Below are 23,407 nucleotides of genomic sequence, written 5' to 3' on the forward strand. Positions count from 1 at the left end.
TCTTCTATACTGTCAATTTTCTTCACTAGTATTGAATCATTCCCAATGGCGTGTAAACTCAGTGTGATCTTTTCCATCACAAGAGAGTCTTTAAACAAGACTGTCTTTCATCATCGAGTCTCCCTAGAGCTACTGCTTCAGTTTTTCTTCTCTTGATGACAAAATATCTCAAAAAGTTTGCCTTGTTTCTCTGTCTCCTTCATCTTTCATTCTTTCTTTAATTGACTCCAGTCAGGCTTTGCCAGCCACTTTCCCCAAACTACTCTTACCAGGCCAAGGGCAGCAGTGAACTTCTTGCCAAATCCAATGGTTAATTCTCTTTCTATCTTATTCAACTTTCTCAGCATCACGTGACAAAACTGACCATTACTCCTTTCTTGAAACATTTTTCCTCTTGACTTTCATGATATCCACTCTTCTGTAAAGCAAAATTTCTTTTTATGGCCGAGTAATATTCCATTGTATATATGTGCCACATCTTCTTTATCCATTCATCTGTTGATGGACACTTAGGTTGCTTCCATGTCCTGGCTATTGTAAATAGAGCTGCAATGAACATTGTGGTACATGTCTCTTTTTGAATTATGGTTTTCTCAGGGTATATGCCCAGTAGTGGGATTGCTGGGTCATATGGGAGTTCTATTTTTAGTTTTTTAAGGAATCTCCATACTGTTCTCCATAGTGGCTGTATCAATTTACATTCTCACCAAGAGTGCAAGAGGGTTCCCTTTTCTCCACACCCTCTCCAGCATTTATTGTTTGTAGATTTTTTGATGATGGCCATTCTGATCAGTGTGAGGTGATATGTCATTGTAGTTTTGATTTGCATTTCTCTAATAATTAGTGATGTTGAGCATCCTTTCATGTATTTGTTGGTAATCTGATATATTCTTTGGAGAAATGTCTATTTAGGTCTTCTGCCCATTTTTGGATTGGGTTGTTTGTTTTTTTGATATTGAGCTGCATGAGCTGCTTGTATATTTTGGAGATTAATCCTTTGTCAGTTGCTTCATTTGCAAATATTTTCTCCCATTCTGAGGGTTGTTTTTTGTCTTGTTTATGCTTTCCTTTGCTGTGCAAAAGCTTTTAAGTTTCATTAGGTCCCATTTGTTTATTTTTGTTTTCATTTCCATTTCTCTAGGAGGTGGGTCAAAAAGGATCTTGCCGTGATTTATGTCATAGAGTGTTCTGCCTATGTTTTCCTCTAAGAGTTTGATGGTGTCTGGCCTTTCATTTAGGTCTTTAATCCATTTTGAGTTTATTTTTGTGTATGGTGTTAGGGAGTGTTCTAATGTCATTCTTTTACAGCTAGCTGTCCAGTTTTCCCAGCACCACTTATTGAAGAGGCTGTCTTTTCTCCATTGTATATTCTTGCCTCCTTTATCAAAGATAAGGTGACCGTATGTGTGTGGGTTTATCTCTGGGCTTTCTGTCCTGTTCCATTGATCTATATTTCTGTTTTTGTGCCAGTACCATACTGTCTTGATGACTGTAGCTTTGTAGTATAGTCTGAAGTCTGGGAGCCTGATTCCTCCAGCTCCATTTTTCTTTCTCAAGATTGTTTTGGCTATTCAGGGTCTTTTGTGTTTCCATACAAATTGTGAAATTTTTTGCTGTAGTTCTGTGAAAAATGCCATTGGTAGTTTGATAGGGATTGCATTGAATCTGTAGGTTGCTGTAAAGCCATTTTTGAAAACATAAATTCCAGAAAATACTAAACTCTTTACTTAAGGTTGTAGGTTATCTTAATTCTTACCATGAACTTTTTATGAGAAAGCAGGTGGTGCTCTGATCTCCATTCCAAAGAGAAAAGATCTTTTTTGTTGAATCAGCCCATTATTCTTTGACATGGGATGCATCTCCAGGTTAAGGGGTGAAAGACATTAATTTGCATTAGACAGTAGCTGCAGTCTGTATTCACAGTACAACGTGGGAGAAAGTGGCTACACCATCATTTTGTAACAGATGGATTAAAGCATGTGTTAGTAAGAAAAACAAGCAGAGGGGGCTCAATTCCCTTTCTCTCTCTGATAAAAGCAACACCATGTACAGTGGACACCTAATAAATATTCATTGGTATCAATGCCTGGACACAGAACTCCTTGATTTTGGACATTTAAAGCAAGCATCTTTCTTGGTTAGAGATTACTAATAACATATTCAGTCTTCATACTTAGGTTCTTCACTGTTGTGTCCCACCATGCATCTTTCTAGAAATATTTTCAGTTTAAGATGGGATCTTCTTCATCAGCTGAATTTGCACTTAAGCTTTTGTGTTTAACACATCTTGCTTTTTCTCTTGGCTTCAATGGGCATTCGCTTTTTCTAATTTCATTGTAAGATGATTACATTCCGGTTCAACCATCTGACTAACCGTGATATTGCTTCTTTTTTTTCTCCTTCAGATATTGATGAGTGTGCGGCTAAGATGCATTACTGTCATGCCAACACTGTGTGTGTCAACTTGCCTGGGTTATATCGCTGTGACTGTGTCCCAGGATACATTCGCGTGGATGACTTCTCTTGTACCGGTGAGCATTAAGAAGCAATGTTGCTTTTCTGATTCAGTCCTTCTCTGTGCCATATCTGTGTCATTACATTTAGCTCTAAGTACACTAAGTACTATTTTCAACTAACTAGTTCTTCTCTTGCATTATCTTATCATCAACTTTTTAGGAATGAAGTGATAATAAGAGAAATTTTGTCTGCCTAACTTATTTCCGCTCCCAGTATTTCTGTCTCTGTGTGTGTGCGTGCGTGCGTGCATGGGTATATGATTTGAAATTGAAGACCCAGTTGCCTATGGTAACACTGAAGGACTTAGAGACATCAGTTCCAAATTGGGAAAAGTATCAAACTGTTTTCCTTCCATCAAGGTGAAATGTGTTTTTATGTGGGAAAATGTACTTTGTTCTCGTTGGGAAAGGTAAGAGGTTAAATTTAAAGCAGGAGCGAGAGTATCTGGTGGGCACGGATTGGGTATATGGGAGCCAGTCAAGACTTTTCACTGACATATGCTTATTGTCAGTTTTGTCCCTCTTCTTCCCTTTATCACTGGGCTGTGAATACAAAACTGGAACTCCATGGACTGTGGTCACTGCCTCTGTGTGAGCAGTGCTGGCTTGGTGGGCATTTGGTTTGGGGTTCCATTATCATTCAAATCACGAACACAGAGACAGGAACAGTAAATTGGTTAAGGGTGGTAGAAGATTCTGAGTCTTTCTTCTCTGGGATGAAATGTCTTTAAATGCCCAATCTGTAACCTATAAGGAAGGTGCTCCCTGCATACAAGATTCCAGTCATGCTGTGTATTTCTCTGACTCTTGGCATCTTTCTTTTTGTCCTAATGACTGATATATAAAAAATGATTTCTTTTTAAATTAATTCATTTATTTTAATTTATTTAAAAGTTTTTAAATTTATTTTCACTCACAGTGGAATTCCACTCTTAATATATTTTGTTTTATTTTAATTTTTTTTAAAATTTATTTATTTTTGGCTGCGTTAGGTCCTCATTGCTGCACGTGGGCTTGCTTTTAGTTGTGGCGAGTGGGGGCTACTCTTCGTTGCGGTATGTGGGCTTCTCATTGCGGTGGCTTCTCTTGTGGAGCATGGGCTCTAGGCGTGTGGGCTTCAGTAGTTGTGGCACGTGGGCTCAGTAGTTGTGGCACACGGGCTTAGTTGCTCCGCAGTATATGGGATCTTCCTGGGCTCGAACCCGTGTCCCCTGCATTGGCAGGTGGATTCTTAACCACTGCGCCACCAGGGAAGCCCCAATATATTTTATTTTGAATGGCCTTTTCAGAGGTGTAAAAAGTTATAAAAGTTTGAGAAGCATGTTTGTATGTCCAAATACTTTTGCCATTGATTGTTGTATATTTTTACGTTACTGTTCTTTGGCTAAAGGATTTCAGACTGATGCAAGATTCTGACTCCTGCAGTAGACCAAATATTGTTTACCTGTATTTTATGTATTATTACAAAATTCCCAGAGAAAAAAGAGACTTCATAAACATTATGCTGTGATCCAAGCATTTTAAGGGGGCAAAACTCTTTTGGACCTGTAAACAAATATAGTCTAAAAATCTGTGATATTACAGATGAGTCTTGTTCTGTTCTCAGTGGTCTGTCCAGGTCCTGACTTATGTTAACCCTAACATGAGGCAAAGGCAGTGGATCATCTCCCACCACAGAGGCACCGTATCATGCAACTCAGACCTGATTAAGGCACTGCTGGGTGGAAAGGCCTTGTTGAAATTATATCAGAATACGTAGCACCTCTGCTCTTATTTTCTTCACTGAAGGAGGAAGACAAGAGCTGGTGCTTGTTGAAAGCCTCTTAAGGACAGGTGCTCTGCCTGGTAGTTTGTACAGTGTATATGCAACCAGATGGAAAATGTAGTATTTTAAGAACTAGCTCCAGAGTTACTTTTAGAAAGAGAAATGTGTTGTTTGGAGTAAAAGGCAAGTGTATGATTATCAGTGGGTACACCATCCAAAAAAAACAAAGAGTAAGTAGTTCTGCAGGGAAACTTTTTGGTTTGTTTGTGCATGTATTTTGTCTGAGAGAGAATAGAAAAGTTAGAACAAAAGAGAGAAATAAAAGAGGGAGGAGAGAGGAACCAGCCAGAGAGCAGAAGGCTGGGTGCTGTGGAGGACAGGGGTCAACGAAAACTGCTCAGTGAAAGGATGGCTGAAAGGACTTTTAAGGGTAGGAATATTTAGTGTGAGGGGTTTTGTTGTGGTGGTTTTGCTGTATAGTATGCAGGGCGAATCTTCCTCATGACCCTCTAACTTTCAGCAAAATCTGCCACCTTGAAGACTGGGTGAGACCCTCCCCGTTCTGACCCCAATGAACGCAGGTTAACATGAGGGACAGTGAGGGAAATGGTACATGTGTGTATAGGATATCGTGACCTCAGGGGTAACCATTGGAGTAACCATTCCGATCCTTTCCCTGCCACCCAAAGTACACTTACACAGACATGAATGCAACAATCACAGTCACCACGGCCTCCTCTCAGGAGTGTCAGAAATCTCAGTGAGGGCTTTTGGACTGCCCCCATAGGTCATAGAATTGGGGATAAGATATTTTTCTTAAAAAAAAAACCTTCCATTGATCCCAGAGTTCTTCTTATATACTGCCCATTTTTCTGCTTCTGTTCATAGCAAACGTCTTAATTGCATCGTCAGGGGTTACTGCGTTCCTTACATGTACTTGCCTCACACGCCCTCTTCATCCACTCCCACTAAGTCTTCCAGATGCACCATTCGACAGAGAGTACATTTATCAAGGTCAACCATGAGCTCCATTTTGTTCAGTCTAATCTTCTTACCTCTTGTGACCTCTCAGCAGCATCTAGCAAAGCTGACTACATCTTCCTTTTTTAAGCACATTATTTTATTCCCTTCTGAGACAATGTATTTCCTGATTTTCCTTCTATGTCACCGGTCACACCTTCCCAGTGGCCCTAGCTATTCTTCTCCCTCTGCTGATATCTTAAAGGTTACAGTACTGTAGAGCCCTGCCCTGGACCTTTTTCTCTTGTTCATCCGTATCTTTTCAGATGCCTCCATTCAGTATTACGACATTACAGCATCTCTATGTTAATAACTCCTAAATTGCTATCCAGTTCCAGTCTTTCTCCTGAGCTTCTGAATCATATATTCAACTTGACATCTACACACAGGTGTTTAATAGGCATTTCATATTAACATGTATGAGATAGAACTCTGGATTTCCTTCCACCTCTGCAAACCTCCTCCTCTTCCAAATTTCTGCATCTCAGCAAATGAAAGCACCATCTATCTAGTTTTTCAAGCCAGGAAGCTACGGGTGATACTTGATTGCTTTCCTTCTCTTGTCCCTCCACTTTCAGTCTGTTCATCAGACTTGTTGAATCTACCCTCCACACGCTGTCCTAAGTCTGTCCCCTTCATCCATTTCCGTCCATATCCTCTACTACCAAACTACGAGACGTCCTCAGTGATTACCATTCTGGACCTGCTGCTCCAGGCTTGCTCTACTGTAACTCTCTATTCACAGAGTGATGAGGGCAAACTTGTAAAACCAGGACTTTCTAAAGATCTCTTGTAGTTTTCCATTTCTCAGAAAATCAAATGAACTCTCCTTATTTTGATTTAAAACCCTATGTGACTTTTTTCCTTTCTGCCTCTCTGACTTTATCTTGTACCATTTCCATCCTTGTCCTTTAGGAGATGGCCACCCAAACTTTTGACTTTTTTTTATTCAACAGGCTTGTTCTGCCTTAGGACAGTTCTACCTTGGCTACTTAGAATATAGCCCGGCACAGGGCAGTGCTCAATAAGTATTGAATGAGGGAATGAATAAAGCTGCTTGACCCTGGGCTAATTGTTTACTTCTCTAAATCTCACTTGTAAAACATTGCTCATATCTGTTGTACCTATAGGTTACTGTGAACATCAGATAATATGTGTGAAAACATTTATCATGGCCCTTGTATCAGTCAGGTTAGGCTGTTCTGCAGTAACAACCTCAAATATGAGTGACTTAAAATAATCAGGTTTTGTTTGCTGCTCATGTATTTCACTGGTCAACAGGAGTGGTGCTCTGCTTATCATAATGACTTTGGGATGTAAGCTGATGGAATAGTCACTATTGTGAACATTGCTAGTCACCAAGACAGGGAAAAGAGAGCCTAGAGCATCTTGTATCAGCCAAAATATAGTCTAACCAAATCCCTTTGACCTACAACTCATTGACTAACTGTAACTAGTTACCAGTCCTCAAACAACTACAAGGAGAAGAGGAAAGGCCTTCCTACCATGTACCTAGGTTTGACAGTTAGACGTATTTGGTGAATGGTGCTAATAAATACCATAGCAAATGATACAGTAGATTCTCAACAGATTTTGTGTCCATTGACATGAAGAGCTGTTGATTAAAGTCACCTTATTTTTTTTTTTTTTTTTTTTTTTTTGCATTACACGGGCCTCTCACTGTTGTGGCCTCTCCCGTTGCGGAGCACAGGCTCCGGACGCGCAGGCTCAGCAGCCATGGCTCATGGGCACAGCCGCTCCGCGGCATGTGGGATCCTCCCGGACCGGGGCACGAACCCGTGTCCCCTGCATCGGCAGGCGGACTCCCAACCACTGCGCCACCAGGGAAGCCCAAGTCACCTTATTTTTGAGTCGCAGTTCACAATGTGATGGCGAATGTAGTCTCAAAAAATGATGATGATATTAAACACATTGTACTGAGCGCTATGATGGAAGTTCAAGCAAAACGCAATAAGAAAAGGGTGTTTGATTGTCAGGATGAGCATTTGGAATGTGTTTGCAAGCCAAGAGGAGCTATTGGAGTTTACCAAGGCATGTTAGCACGCATGTAAAGTAGAAATTTGGGAATATAGATGAGATGTGAATGGGAATATGGAATATTGATGGGAATGAGGAGAGGTAAGAGACAAGCATCCTCCCTGATGGTCATTTCTCCTCTAGACCAGATTCAAGGTCCTCCATTAGACATTTCCATAGTAAGCTGGAACTCTGACCTTTACCTTGGTGTCCTGAAAAAAATAAGCCTGTCAGGCCAAGTGTGCTCTTTACAAGATAAGCAGGTCCACAGCTTTAATTTCTGTCATTTCTTTATTGGCAAAGAAGACTCCTTCCCCCAAGTGGTTAGTAGTCTGTGTAATAAATGAGGTATATAACAGATATCTGCCACTGTAAGATGTCTTTTCAGATGCTTTGTTTCCAGAAGAAATTTGCTAGGAGAAATTGACAGGCCTGAAGACATCCTTTTGTCTGCCATGAGCTCCTGACGTGGCATTTCTCATTATTGACATTCTTATTTCCAAAGATCATTCTAGTGTCTGTCCCAAATCAGTTAGTATCTGCTGCCACTGTTCAGTTGGTTTTCAAAGTACATTGGGCCATTTTTTTCTCTCCTTTTTTTTTAGTTTGTCATTTACTCTGGTGCTAACATTTTAGAAGTTAGTAGTCATATAGAAAATCTCCGTTCAACCAAAAATGAGTGAGCGTATAATTAAAGAAGACATATGAGCTTTGGTGGTACATTGATTTATTGAATGACGGATTCACTCATTCATTCACTCACTCATTCACTTATTCATTTATGTGTCCAATATACAATTAGTGTCTGTGATGAGTGTTAGGAAATATGGCCAAAGACATTAGTGACAAATGACGTCTTGGCCCAGGAATTTCATGGTTAGTGAGGCAAGATCTTCAGCTGAGAAAACTCAAATGTGCATTCACCATCAAATATGTTCCAAGTTTACCAAATCAATCCCTCTTTAAAGTCTTAGTGGGATTTAGTTAAGTACTGGGTATTTCACATCCTATAGTGTTGGCCCTTGACAAGTTCCAGAGAAGGATCCCCAAAATTGCCCTTCCCAGTTCTATGCTGTAACAACAGTTCTTTGAGAAAGGAGAGGAAAGACAATATATCAAACAGAAAAGAAATGTTATCTCTTTCCTACATTTTTTCTGGTTAAAAAGTGAAAAAGTCGTATCTCACGGGATAATAAAAGTTCTGAGGATTCAACATTGAAAATAGTTACCTAGAATTTTAAAATGTGCTATAACTTAATCATTACTGTGATGGCTGGGGTTCCCTGACATAACTGTGTAATTTGTATGAGGCTCCATGCTCTTTTCTAGGAACGTTTCTGTTGGTGAAATCGAAAACACTGGACCTTTGTCACTGGGGGAGTTTTTGGCCTTGGAATTTGTGTGTGATTCTAAATCACTTTCTGTTCTGTAAGAGATCCCTGAGTTGCCCTTACTTTTTTATGAATTTTGAAGCTGGAGGAGTATCGAAAATTGAGGTTGGGGAGTCCTTTCCTCTTCCCTGGACCCTTTGATTTTTGAAATGGTCAACCTGCTTGATTTATTGGTCCCTGACTTTCATTTATCCCCAGTTAAACTCCCTGTGTTTAGGTTGTTTGATAAGACATTACCTTTGAATACTCAGGAAGCTTTAAAGGAGGATACTTGTGATTTACGATCAAAGCATGCAGCAATAAGACAGGTACTTGGCAGTAGTGGGTAAGCACCCATTTTTATGCCAAAAACTTTCCGTAAAGGTAAGAAATAAAGGGAACAAGTGAGATAACAAATATCATATGTGATTTCCGTTATCTTGCTAAGAGATTTTTTTATGTTTTTTGATATTGGCATGGAAGAGAGCTTGAAGGAAGTATGTATTTGAAATCAAGTAAGCTTAGTTAAAGTTAGATATAATAGTCTATTAATTGAATGGTTTAAATAAAGTACCACATAATGAAAGATGTGAGATAACAGTTTAAAAGATGTAAAAGAAATTTTACACTAGTTTTCTGGAAAATGTTTTCCTACTAAGGTCGAAGAAATACAGAACATTTCAAATATGAGATACCTGATGTTTTCTCATTGAGCAGGGCCATATGAAATGGAGCTAAAGTAGAAAATCCTCCACCTTGATTGAGCACAGAAGTAAATTATGCATTGATTATCCTTATCTTTCAAGCACATAGTATGTGCTTGTTTTGGTATAAACAAGCTCTGGTATACTTTTTGCTCTGGTATGCTTTGCTCTGGTATACTTTTGACTATCTGGTATCATAAAAGGTGCAAGTTCTAATTACTTGCCTCTCAGTCAAGAGGTGATACAGACATAAGAATAAAATTCCAGTCATAGACCTGTAGACTACTTTTACTTTAGTGGGAAATGCTGTGTCAAATGCTTTAGAATGCAAAACATTTTATTAAAGATAACAGACTACATTTATTGATATATTGAATAAGAAAAGTCAGAATAAGACTTGGACCTTTGGATATTTCAAAACCCAATTAAAAACTCTGATGTTCTTTGGAGGCATTTGCCTTTTGTTTTGATTCGTTTGCCTGGTATATTCATTTTTTCTTCCCTTTATTTAGAAAGACTTTGTCACCTTCCTCCCCCTCCAGAGGAGGGATGTGAAAGTACCAAAGTAGGATTCCAAAATTCTAACCCTTTAGGGCAGAGGGTCTCAACTCTCATCTCAGATTAGAATCACTTAGGACATGAATTTTAAAAAGTCGATACCTGTGATCTACCCCTTGAGGCTTTGATTTTCATTTGGTCTGGGGTTGTGACCTGGCTTCAGTGTTTTTGTTTAAACGTCCAAGTGATTCTAATATGCAGTCATGGTTGAGAGCTCTTGCCTTTGTAGAGCAGAGATGGTTAGAGTTTGGAGGGAATATTGGGGTGGGGTTGGAAACAGAGAGAAGAATTGCCCTCTATATTGTAGACTAGAAAAGGATTCCTTTGAATGAGTGGTGGGTGACATGGTGGCAGAAGGTAATTAAAGCAGAGATTTGGATGGTTTCTGGAGGGAAGGGCTCTGCCTCCAAGGCTGCCTTCTGGGATGTGTATAAGACTCTGGGGAGAGAAAGGCTGTGGGATGCTCTGTAGGTAGGGTCTCATGGGGAGGTCCCGAATCTTCAATTGTGTCCTGACTGTTATGATGACTCAAAGAGCCCTTAAAGATAAATGGGACATCTCCATGGTGACCTGTGTGTTCCACGGGCCAAGGACCAGACTGATGTCTCTCTGCGAGTGTCTTGATTACTTGGAATCTCCTAGAACCATGACACAGACAGATGAAAGCAAAGAATCCTTAAAATGACTGCGACATTTTCACTACCCCACTAGTGCAGAAGAATAGGAGTTCAGAACCATTCATTAAGTTGAAACGAAGAAATTATAGAAAGCTACATTACTTGCACGTACAAATTTGTGACTGGGCTTCTGTGCCCATCACCTGTTTTCACAGGTACAAAACAAAACAAAACAAAACAAAAAAGTTAACAAAAGGAGAAAACAGGGAAAAATTGAGAGACCCCTCTAAACAGGGTTTATGGAATGAAAATTAATAGAATATTTGGTTTTCCGGGCCAATTTTAGTTTTCCATATGTATGTAGTCCTGGAAAAGCCAAAGACCAGAAACTTACTCCATTTAGCAACAGTAGTGTTAAAATAGTGCTAAGGTTTATGAAAGCCAGGAAATATGTCTTAGGGAGGATATCAAAGGGCATATCCCTTGATATTTTAGGATGAAGGATTTGTCTGGTGTTTGGCTTCCTTGTTGGGTTTAACTGAGAGGTTTTTGTTTGTTTGTGTGTGTTTGGTTTTTCGGTTTTTGTTTTTTTATCAGCACATATTGTAAAGGATCTGAACCACATTAACTGCTGGAGACCAACTAGCATAAACGATGGATCTTGCCCCCAGGGTGTTTGTGCACAAACCTATTAAGAACTGTGTTGCCTTTGACTCCAATTCATCGTAAAAGGCTTGTTAGTATTTCTGTACACTCCATTGTTGGAGTTGTGCATGCAGAATGACAATTAAGCTTTCACATAAAGGGGTTTGATTAAGGATGCTTTAGCACTTACAACCCTGTTGAGGCCAGCCTTGCAGCCCTGCTTATATCCACATTTGAGTCGGCACAATGAATGGGCATTTCTCTTTAATAACCCAGCAAGCTATCATGTATTCTTTATTTCCATCTTAAAGATTTGGTAAATGCATATATGTTTAGCTGTTTCCACACTTGTCTAAGATATAGTGAAGTATCTTTGGATTATGTTTCCTTTATGTAAGAGTATTGAAAATATACATTACTTATTCTTGAGCCGAATGAAAGCTATAAATTCTCATGGTTAAAATCTAGTGTATAAACTGGTGTATAAATTCAACTTGTTGCAAGCTTCGCCAGTGCCACCTTTTTACTTTGTAAATTAGAAAACCACTAAAGTTCTCTGCTTCTTCATCAGTGTCCTCTGTACACTTTCATGGAGTTGTTGAAGGATAAAATGAGACAGTGTAAGTACATCGGTTCAGATGATTTTAGCTTAAAGAATGATTTAAGAAAAACCCAACTCTACCGGCTTAAATGATAAATTTATTCTCTTATAACAAAACGTCTAGGACAGTGTTTCTAGAGTTAGTTAATTCAGCTGCCCCATGACATCATCAGTGACATAGATTGTTTCTAACCTTTTACTTTGCTGTTTTCATCGTGATACTTTGAAACTTGATCTGACTCCCTTCCAGGTCTCAGAATGGCTGAGGCAACCCCATGCATCATATCTCAATTTAACAATGTCCCAAAGTCATAAGGGAAAAGAGGATTTCCTTCCTAGAGTCCTTTGTTAAGACCAAGGATAACTTTATCAGAAATCCATCCCTAGCAGATCTGTTTTCATGTCTCCTTGGCCAAAATTGTTTAATATGCCTGTTAATAAATTATACCTTAGAAAAGCAAATAGAATTACCTTGAATCAAGATTTATCCCTGAGGTGGGGCAGATCCCGGTTTCCTTTATAATACTTGGCTTGTATTGTCAAGGAAGGAGATGATATGTGTGTATGTATAGATCCATAATTGTCTAGGCAACTGACAGCATCTGTTGTCTATTCAAAGCCTTGAAAACTATTTCAAGCGTAGGAGTAATTAAAAGAAATGCAATTAGATGCTTATACTAAATTTATGTATGTGCCTATCTCTGTGTAGATATATGGATAGATATTATATTTATTTACATATATGTCAACCACCCATTTTTGGAAATGGTTTAGGAAACAGGCACCTTTTCATACATTGCTGGTAAGAATATAAATTGATACAAACGTTCTTGAGGCTAATTTGACAGGATGTATCAAAAGGCCTAGAAATATTTATTTACAGCAACTTATTCTAAAGAAACAATCAGTCACAGTTACATATGTGAGAAGATTTTCATTGTGCCCATTTATTCCACTTATTATTTATAAGAAAAGAAACTAGAGGCAGCCTAAATATGAACTAATGAAAGTTTGATTGAATAAATCACAATATATTCATATATTGGAATACAATGAATTTTAAAATAATATTCAGAAGACTATTCAGTGTCAATGGAAAATTCTCATCATACAGTATGATGAAATTCTAACCAGTATGTATACTATTTTCCAATTTAAATAATAAATAAAAATTATCTACGGGTATACATAAACACATAGAAATAGAGGCAGGGAATACTCCCCCAGATAAATAGGTATCAGAAAGTATCTGTGAATGGAAGATTATATGTGATATCTTTTCTTTACACTTTATGTGTTTTCCACTTTTTTCTGTGGAATGGAATACAATGCAGTGAACTGTATTACATTTTAGTTTTAGAAAAGTGTTATTAAAATATTAGAAAACAGAAAATGCTAGATAAAGATGACATTGAGTTTATTCCTCCAAAATCTCCTAAGTGTCATCCTACTAAATTAAATTTTAAAAAATGTTTATGACTTGGTTGTGCTAATGCCTTTCATCCTTAGTGACATAGATTAGGAGTCTGAACTAAAGAGATTAAAAGCAATGGCTTTGCTTCATCAGGTTTCTGAGTAATTTGATTGGCCAATATGTCAGTTGAAGGGCACTTGCAATTATGATGCTGTTTTCGTCCTTTGAGGGTCCTAGAAGGTGATCTGATAGCCAGGTTCTACCTGCCCTGTTTTTCTTCAGCTCTTCTGGCAGGGTTTCCAGATTCAAGGCAATTTGTCCAATTTTTTTTTTCTTGTCTGTAGCCAAGTCAAAGAGAGAAAGTGAGGGGAGACAGAAAAGTCCCAGGATTTTCATAGAAAAGCAACCACTGGATGAGAATCAGGCAACTTAGATTCTAGTTCTACCCTGGATACCAGCTCACTGAATGAACGCCACTGTCTCAATATTTTCCTTTGCACCTTGAAAGATTAAGGATTAATTAGCTCAATAGTTTTCAGTCAGAGGAGCTGGGATTCCAAATAAGATTTCTTTTGAAAGGAGTTCAGTTTATTTAAAAAAAGACGTAATCTTGCAAGCTACTACTTTTCTAATTCTGTGTTTCTTTAAGATATGGTTCCTGACCTCTAGGAAATTATGGTCTCTTTGGGGGGCGTACAATTTACATTTTAGGAGCATAATTTTATAAGGCATATAGGTGCTAAATTGTGAGGTGTGAGTGTAAATGATGTGGGAAAGAGCACTGGTGCTGGGAGAAAGAAGGGCATTAATTACTACATGGTAGAGAGAATGTGTTTTCCACAGGGAGCTGTCTGAATGGGTTTAATTTTGACGTTGAGTGGGAGATGGCATAAGAGAAATAAGATATAATAGGGTGAGTGGTGCTTTAGACATAGATCCATCTCCATGTTGGTCAATCTACAGCAAACCTGGAGGTGTCCTGGGTCGAAGTGGGAAAAACAGAAGGCTCTGAATCAGACAGACCTGGGTTCCTGCCCCAACTCCAGGCATTTATTAGTAGTGTCAACTTGAATCAACTTTGGGGAAATGGACATACCTTTCTCCCAGACTCTTGTGAGGAGTAAATTAGATAATACTTCTAAAGTGGTTGGAAGAGAGCTCAGCACAGAGCTCTCTGTGTTTGTTCAACAAACATTATCTACTACTACCGCTATTTTACAGGTGAGGAATCTTACTTGAGACACAGGGAGGTTAGAGAGCACATAGCCACAGCCCTTGGGAGTGCTGGAGTAGGGGTAGATAGGAACGAAGGACTTCTACCTTCAGAGACTCAGATGCAACCTCCATCAGAGCTCTTTGGAAGATGCCTTTAAAATGCTAATGCAATATGGACTGCAGAGGCTCAGTCAACATTGGCCGTTATTAGAATGACAGGCAGAGCCTGGGACTTGGGTCCAAGAGAATCCTATTTAACCCACAGCTCTGCCCTTTATAAGCTTTGGGGTATAGGTGTGATTCCTTAAGTGCCCTACGGCTCAGTTTGTAACCCCAAGGAAGCAGGTTGGGTTTTAATGTTTAGACACATGAAAAAGCCCAACCCAATGACTGACTCTGATATGGTGCTCAATATTGAAGCACTAAGACTTGATCAACAAATTTCCCTTTCTCCCTTCCTCTCACCAAGTGGCTCTAGAAGCACTTCCAGGGACACCGAAGCTCTTTGAAGTACATCTGGAAGCCCCTTGTCTTTAGAGGCTCAGTCTCTGTTGACAGTGTCCAGATTCTCCGGGAGCCTGCAGTTAGATGCTTTGGGCTCATGGGTTAAGGAGATGAGCAAAAAGTAGATTCCCAATGGTCTGTAACTAGCAAGGAATACATTCCTTTATTTAAAGAAAAATATCACCTCTAGAGTCATTCGTTTTGTACGTTCCTGTAGACCAGAGCTTTGGAATATGTTCTATAAGCTCCCTTAAAACATTTATGTTTATTCCCTGAGGAAGGAAGCCCCCTAAACTGTGAATACCTTTGGCATTTATCAGCTCTGCTGGCTGGCATCTGGTTAGTCCTTAGGGGCAACCATAGGACAAATTGCTTTCAGGACAAGGGTCAGAAGCTTGGTCTAGGTTGGACTCCAGGATGCGGTTTTGACAGTTGGGAAATGTCCTCAGAGGGAAATCACAGCATACAGAGAGATGTGTAAAGCCAACAGTGAGTTTGTCGTCCACCTGTTGAATACCCGATGCCTACATGGGTATTCTACATTGTGGAAATCACACTGCAGCTATCAATTAATATTTTAATTGTTTCTACTTATTTCACGAGCGTTGGCCAACTTAGTAAATTCCATAAAAATACAACTGTTCGTGGCTGCAAAATATCCTGTCTTCTGGATGCATTATTTTAGTTTTTGCCACATTGAAGAAGTATTAAGATCCAGTTGCTTCTGTGTCTTCATTTGGGTCTATCATATACATGCATTTAGTCTTCCGTTATTACGATGGATGGTGATTCAGGTTGTTTTTGCCCCAATTTGGATGAGGAGTGAGTGAGTCACAGAGCAAAACTCAGACCAGCCCCAAGCAGGAAGTACACATACTTAGAGGTTCACGCAGTGGGAGGGATCAGGGTTTCTTAGGTGTTCTTCATTAACGGACATTTCTGGGAAAAGTATAGGACCCTAAAGAACTGTGTAGCATTAACGCATATCTTGGCGGTGTCAGGACCTTGCATAATTATTTTACATAAGAACACTTTGTAACTAGACAGGTGCTCCAGCGAGCCCCTGTCTTGTTTACGAGATGTGTTTTCCATATTTCTTATTGAGTTCTTTGTTCTTTAAAATTCAAAGAGTCTTCCTAGATCAGCTAGCAATTATTTTTCCCCTTTTGGCATTCATTTTCCCATTCTGACTGATCAGTTGAATGTAGGGAAAGCATTAACGTATCAGGAATTTCAAATAGCTGGGATGTTAGAGACGTATAAGGCGTCAGAAAATACCTTCATGTTACAGTGATTTGATTCTGAATTTGGACGAACTGTTGAAGAAATGTGCCCAGAGAGAGCTTGCTTTTTGATTCTCCAAAACTTTAGGGTATTTTCTCATTAAGAGAAATTCTTTTCTTCAAGCAGGTTGTCCATTTGACTTGGTTATGTGAAAGGTGTGGCATTGTTTGGAAGCAGATAGCATCCTTGCCTATCAGTGTGAGAGGGGCATGAGGGGACAGTTCCTGTCTCAGCCAGAGAGTGTGTGGTCTAAATGACTGTTAGGTCACAGCAACCCAGGCTGAGCGGCTTACAGTGCAGTGGAGGAGATTAAGTGAAGATATAGCCTGTCACGCTTCTCTTGGCCTCAAGCAAACCTTTTTTTTTTTTTAAGGACAGGTTGGAGCAGCTCATAGCTTCAGAGCCAAGCCCATGAGTGAGGCCAGAGAGCAGTGCCCTCAATCTATTTTTAGGATTTAGAAAACCTGCAAGTTAGAAAATAGCACTGGCATGTAATCGTGCTTACCTCTCAAAGTTCCTGGAGGTTTGAATTTGCTCCACTGCTATTTGGACATGTTTAATTTTATTTTGTCTCTTTTCTCATCTCATTTTGTCCCTTGACTCTGTACTCTCGGGTGTGTTATTATAGCTTTTTCCCTCGAATCTCCTTTCATTTTTTTCTTTTCATATTTGCTTCATTAATGTGTGTGTTATTATTTATGACTGATCTGAACAAATGATGGTTTGAATGAGGGATGTAGGATCAAAAGTGAGTTAAAACAGAAATGAACAAGTGTTGATAAGGATATGGAGAAATTTGGAACTCTTGTTGTACTGTTAGGGAGAATATAAAATGGTGCAGCTGCTGTGGAAACCAGTTTGGTAGTCCCTCAAAAAATTAAAGATAGATTAAAAATCATATAATCCAGCAATTCCACTTCCAGGTATATACCCAAAATAACTGACAGTAAGATTTTGAAGAGATATTTGTGCACACATGTTTACAGCAGTGTTAGTCACAAAAATAACTAAAATGTGAAAGCAACTTAAGTGTCCCTCAACAGAAAAATGAATAAGCAAAATGCAATATATCCATACAGTGGAGTACCTACCATTCAGCCTTAAAAAGGGGGGACATTCTGACACATACAACACGGATGAACCACAGGGAACATTATACTAAGTGAAAGAAGCCAGTCACAAAAGGACAAATACAGAATGATTCCACTATATGTAGAATCTCGAGTTGTGAAATTCATAGAGACAGAAAGTAAAAGGGTGGTTGTTACAGGCTGGGGAGTTACTGTTTAGTGGGTATATAGGTTCAGTTTTACAAGATGAAAAGAGTTCTGGAGCTGGTTGATAGCGATGATTGCACAACAATATGAATGTAGTATTTAATACCACTAAACTGTACAATTGAAATGGTTATAATGGCAAGTTTTATGTCATGTGTACTTTACCACAATAAAAAAACATTGGGAAAAAATGCCACCAGGACAGATCTCTTCCTGTTACTGGGTCTACTTTAGAAATAACATTTACCATGGTTTTCCTTGCTTCCTGTAACATATTGGGTATCAAATTCTGGTTTTTCCAGAGAGTGATTTATTCATTCATTACTTTATTCATTAAACGATTATTGATTGAGAAATCTACTGAGCATCAGGTATTATTCTAGATGTCGTGATACATTAGCGAAGAAAACAAAATTTTGCTATCAGTGGAGCTTTCAATCTAGTTGGGTGGAGTCAAACAATAAACAGGAAATATCAATATATAGTATGCCAGACGGTAAGAACTATGGGGAGAAATAAAGTGATGGAAGGAGATGGGGATGCTAGGGTGAGCAGCGGTGCAGTTTCTTTTTTATGCGGGCCTCTCACTGTCGTGGCCCTTCCCGTCGCGGAGCACAGGCTCTGGACGCGCAGGCCCAGCGGCCATGGCTCACGGGCCCAGCCGCTCCGAGGCATGTGGGATCTTCCCGGACCGGGGCACGAACCCGCATCCCCTGCATCGGCAGGCGGACTCTCAACCACTGCGCCACCAGGAAAGCCCAGTGGTGCAGTTTTATATGGGGTGGTCTGGAAAGGTCTCACAGTAAGGGGCACAAAAGCAAAGACATGAGAGGAGTGAGGGGAGAAAGCCACGCTGATCCCTGGAATAACGATCCTCCAGGCTGTGGAAACAACAGATGGGCAGAGCAGTCATCTATGCAATGACTCAGGATGAGGTAAGGAGGCTTGTTAAATCAGTAAACTCCCATTGGCTCTTATCTACCGTACGTCTGTCTCTAGTATTTTCCCATGGAATCAAGTACGTGGGTTTCGTGGCCATTATATGCCGCAGAGACTTCTTTCACGGACTCTGGGTCATGACTGTCTTCCCAAGACTTAAAGATGATAGAATTTGAGCCATTGCCTAAATGGGGAGTTCCTGTGTTTTTTTCTTTAAATGTCAAGCAAAGCTTTAATGGCCCCAGCCATTACTAGGACAATACCCTTTTTAGAAGAATAGAGTTCACAAAGGGACATTTGAACACAGCTTGTAGGGAGTTCAATTCTCATGTCCCATTACTGTTAACAAGGTCTCCACATTTAATTCCACAGGGTAAATGTGACAACTCTAGAGTGAGGGCCAGAAAGTATCTCTAAGCAACCAGGGAGCTGAAAGAGCCTTGCTTTTTTCTTTATTTTTATGTCTGTGGTATTCCATTTCCCCTGCTGTTGATAAATAATTCAGAAAAGAAAAGAATGTTTCAGCCCTGACTTTTTAATGCTGAGGACAAATGCACTATGCGATTGGTCCCCAGACATGCACAGGCTTTTGCAAGAAGGTCAGTATTTTGTGTTTGTTGGTTGGCAGTGTGTTCTCTGGGGCTTTGCAATCGATTGGCTTTGTTCTTGTAGCCAGAAGAAAGGTGAGGACTGCGTGTATGAAATACACAGAACTGACGCTGTCATGTTGTCACGGTCCCTAAGCGGGCTGCTCAGCAACAGGTAATAGATAGACTGGTGGGTGTTGATGAGCTGTGCGGCTTGGCTTAGAAGGGGCGATTATCGGAGGACATCTGGTGACAAGGTAATTGTCTTGAAACCTGACTGGACCTGGGCTACAGTGCCACACTGAGCATCTAGGTACCAGGGCTGCTGGCCGGGGAGGACAGATGTCACAGTGCCTCTTGCTGAACTTGTTTCTCCTGCAGCTAGGATGTCATGCTTACCCAACGATGGTACCCCTTTGCTTACACTGGAAAATAATTCTAATACAGAGATAATAATAGTATATAATATATGTGTGTGTATATATATACACACACATATATATATATAAAGTATAATAATAAAGTCAGAAAATGGCCTCTGTGGATAGAATCGTGTTGACAACTCATGTTTAGAAACAATGTTACTATCCATATACTAAATGAATAATTTGGGTCACCATTCACAACAAATGCCAATGGTTAGTTGGCTAAAAGGAATGGAGTGGAGAGGAAAAAATTCTGTATTGGTTACTAGAGAGACATTTTAATCCAGACTAACACAGCATATGCCCTTGGGTAAGTCATTTTATCTCTTTGGACCTCAGTTTTCTCATCGATCACAGGAGAATGTTACATTATAAATAATGTTCAGAGGGTCTACTAAGCTCTTAATTCTTTGAAGCCAAGAATCATGGCTTTTCCTCTCTTTATCCACAATGCCTGCCGTACTAATAGGCACCTTTTGTTCGTTTTTTTTCCTAGTGCACATCTGTGATCATTTGGAGTATTGCAATTGCAATTTTGTTTGATTTGTAGAACTTTATTTTTTTATTTTATTTTATTTTTTGGGGGGGTACGCGGACCTCTCACTGTTGTGGCCTCTCCCGTTGCGGAGCACAGGCTCCGGACGCGCAGGCTCAGCGGCCATGGCTCACAGGCCCAGCCGCTCTGCGGCATGTGGAATCTTCCCGGACCGGGGCACGAACCCGCGTCCTCTGCATCGGCAGGCGGACTCTCAACCACTGCGCCACCAGGGAAGCCCAGAACTTTATTTTTAAAGGTGCCTTTGAGTTTTATATTTACAACTTTTTAACATGTTTTAAAAGAATGTGTGAATGAGCTACTGAAATACTCTTTCTTCGGTAGCGTTTGTTTCGCTGAATATTTTATGTGACTTCTGCATATTGGCTCAGGCCATAATGATGTTTTATTAACCGTTATTAACTTGTGACTTGGACTTATCATACAAGCGATCAAAGAACCTTCCTTTTGCACATGAGGAGATTTCTGTGAAGGAGAACGGGAGACACTGGTTCAGGATGGACAGCTGGTCTCCCTTTTGAAGCCCTTTTCATGCTGAGTTTTGTAGATGCTTTTGAATACTTGTTGACAAATGTCACCCCTCTGGCACTCACCCTGCTTCTTTGTTTAAACTGGTGCCCGCAGAGCCCAAGCAGCAACACAGCTGCTGACAGTGTAATGATAATTGCTACCAGTTGTGCCTTTCCTCAAGGATTAGGCTGTACTGGGGGCAGGGGGAGGGGAAAAGATATGATGGAGGATCACAGAAAGAATGGGGACTAAATATCAGAAGACCCACAGTGAAATCTCAGCTTGAACTATTATGAGTTTTATGACTTTGGACAAAATACATAACTGAACACTTTCTTCTTTGGTAAAATGAGGGTGGAGACCTCTGTTTTAAGGCCTTTTAAAATTTATGAAAGTGCTATGAATGGTGCTGTGGTCTAAGTGCTATGGTCAGAGGAAAGGTAGCACTTCAGGCTGGGGTGACCAAAGAAAAGTTTGAGTTAGTGGCTTCAGAGCTGTGAAATAGCATTTGGTTATTGTTGGAACCACGAGGAGAGACTTTGCCAGTGGAAGGACTGGCAGGTGTCAAAGCAGGGACTGAGAAAGACTCAAGACCTGTTGAGGCAAAGCAGAGTGTTTTAACTTCACCGGCAGTGAGAGCCCTTAAGAGTGGGACGCCCTTAACCAAAGGCTTCCGTGCTCCCTTGGCTTCTTTGCTTTAAAATCCCTGATTTTGACAATTCTAATAATCACTCATTCAACAGCAAATATTTGTGGGGTGTCAGCTCTGTTTCAGATCCTCTTTTATGTGCTGGGGATAAAGGAGTGGGAGAGACAGAGTCCTTGCTGTTAAGCGTTTTTAGAGAATTTGACAATATTTGTGCCTAATGAGGACATCCTGCCATGGAACTGGTATGAGCAGAGGAGGAATTTTAGCAGAGTTTTCAGTATCACTTGAGAGGCATCTATTTACAGGCTACAGTAGCCTATTGAAAAGAGCTTGCATTTTGAACGTGAAGTCCAAATACGTGAGTATTGGAGGTATGAGTGTAGAGTGCTTGGAGCTAGTGAAACTAGGTTTCCTAACTAAATGAACTTGTGTACATTTCTTAACTTCCCTAAAGTTTGATCTCTCATCTATGTAATGTGTAGAATATTAATATTTATGTCATAGGGTAGTTTTGAGGATGAAATAAAATATCGGTGTAAAACACTTTGCCTGATGCCTAGCATATGATATGTGCTCAGTACATGTTAGCTGTTATTGTTCCTATTATTAAACTTTTTATTGGTTTTGTTTTCCACTTAATATTTAACATGTACTCATAATACCTCTTAAAAGAGGGGGGAAACACACTATCACCTTTATTACTATTACCTTTACTGCTTTCCATTAAACCCAGAGAGATCCTTGGCTTTTGGGAAAATGCAGATCAGAAGAGCAGTTTATTTGTAGCTTTTATAAAAAAGCATCTCTGTAGATTCTTTGAGTGGTAGGAAGAAAAGAAAATTACTACATTTTTTAGGCATGATGGTGATTGTATTTCTTAGGAATGGATAGAAAGGTCTCATGAGTGTTAACTTGTGAAGGAACAAACCAGAGAAGTATGTCTGGTGTAGTCCAGGTATTCAGGGAGCAGATGAAGTTGATGATCTGGGAGGCATTTGTCGATGTGCCCAGATTTACCAACTGGATGGAGGACGCACTGTGCAGAGTTGAGCCCAGACTTTGGAGCCAGAAAGGCCTGAATTAGCATCTTACCTCCACAGCTCGTGTGGCTGGCAGCAAGTCATTTTAACCCATCTGAACCTTTTTTCTTATTTGTAAAATAGGAGTGATAACAATAGCAGTACTTGTATCATGGCATAATATGAAGGTTAAGCGAACTAATAAATGTAAAACCATTGGTGGCAGTGTGGCACATGGAATCAGCAAATAAAACGTATAACTAGATATCTCACCAAACCTGCAACATAGTAGTTGCTCAATGAATATTAGCCACCTCTTTCTCCTCAACTGCTTTATATATTTTAATTTGTTTATGCAGATTTGAAGGAAAATATTTAAAACACTGGCTCTTACCTCTTATTTCTCAGTTTTTGGTCCCACAACTTGGTGTTTCATTCTCATGCCTAAATCCTTGCAAACTGTTTTCAGATTCTAACACCTGTACCCCTCCCTACTACCAGGGCTAGAATGTAGGTTGTCTTTTACCCACATGACCTAAAAGACAGTTAGTGCTTTATTATCAGCCAGATGATTCAAGGAGTTGCAAAATAGATCTTAATGATATTTATATCAATCATTTATTCAACAAATACTTGAGTGTCTGCAATGTGTTGGGCTTTGTTCTAGACGTTACATATAGAGAGCAGGGTATAAGACAGACGAAATCCCTGCCATCATGGTGCTTATATTCCAGACATGGAAACAGTTGATTAAAAACAAAAAAACTTGTTATTTCAGTTATAAGCGTTGTGAAGAAAAACAAAAGAGAATATAGGACTAGGAAATGATTGGTATGATCAGGAGGGTATTTTATAAAGGACAGTAGGATAAGACTTATTGAGGCATTGACCTTTTTGAGCCAGAATCTGAATAAGGGGTTAGGGTAAGCCATACAGAGCTCTGTGAGAACACTGTAGTTAGAGGGACCGCTGAGTGCTGAGTCCCTAAAGAAGGATTGAACTTGGTGTGTTTGAGGAACAGAGAGAAGGCTGTCCTGAGAGAGACGCATGATAAGGTTAGGTCAGTACGGAGAGATCAGGTCTTGCACGGTTATGTGGACTCTGGTAAGGGTGTAGATTTAATTCTAAATGTTTTGGAAAACCATTGAAAGTTTATCCAACCGTAGCAATGATAGGATAGTCACTACTGAGCACA

At 39.7% G+C, this 23,407-nt stretch overlaps 1 protein-coding gene across 3 annotated transcripts in view; it reads left to right on the forward strand.

Annotated features, from left to right (window-relative positions):
* NELL1 (neural EGFL like 1) overlaps positions 1 to 23,407 on the forward strand; it is a gene marked incomplete at both ends in the record, with an annotated part of 883,126 nt that overhangs the window by 413,020 nt on the left and 446,699 nt on the right. For all 3 annotated transcript variants that reach the window (XM_082845633.1, XM_082845634.1, XM_082845635.1), the window contains one exon: positions 2,406 to 2,531. In XM_082845633.1, coding sequence (XP_082701759.1) covers positions 2,406 to 2,531 — 126 coding nt within the window. The remainder of the gene's footprint in view (positions 1 to 2,405; positions 2,532 to 23,407) is intronic.

Source organism: Leucopleurus acutus (genome assembly GCF_964270905.1).
Source record: "Leucopleurus acutus genome assembly, chromosome: 8".
Lineage (NCBI taxonomy): Eukaryota > Metazoa > Chordata > Mammalia > Artiodactyla > Delphinidae > Leucopleurus > Leucopleurus acutus.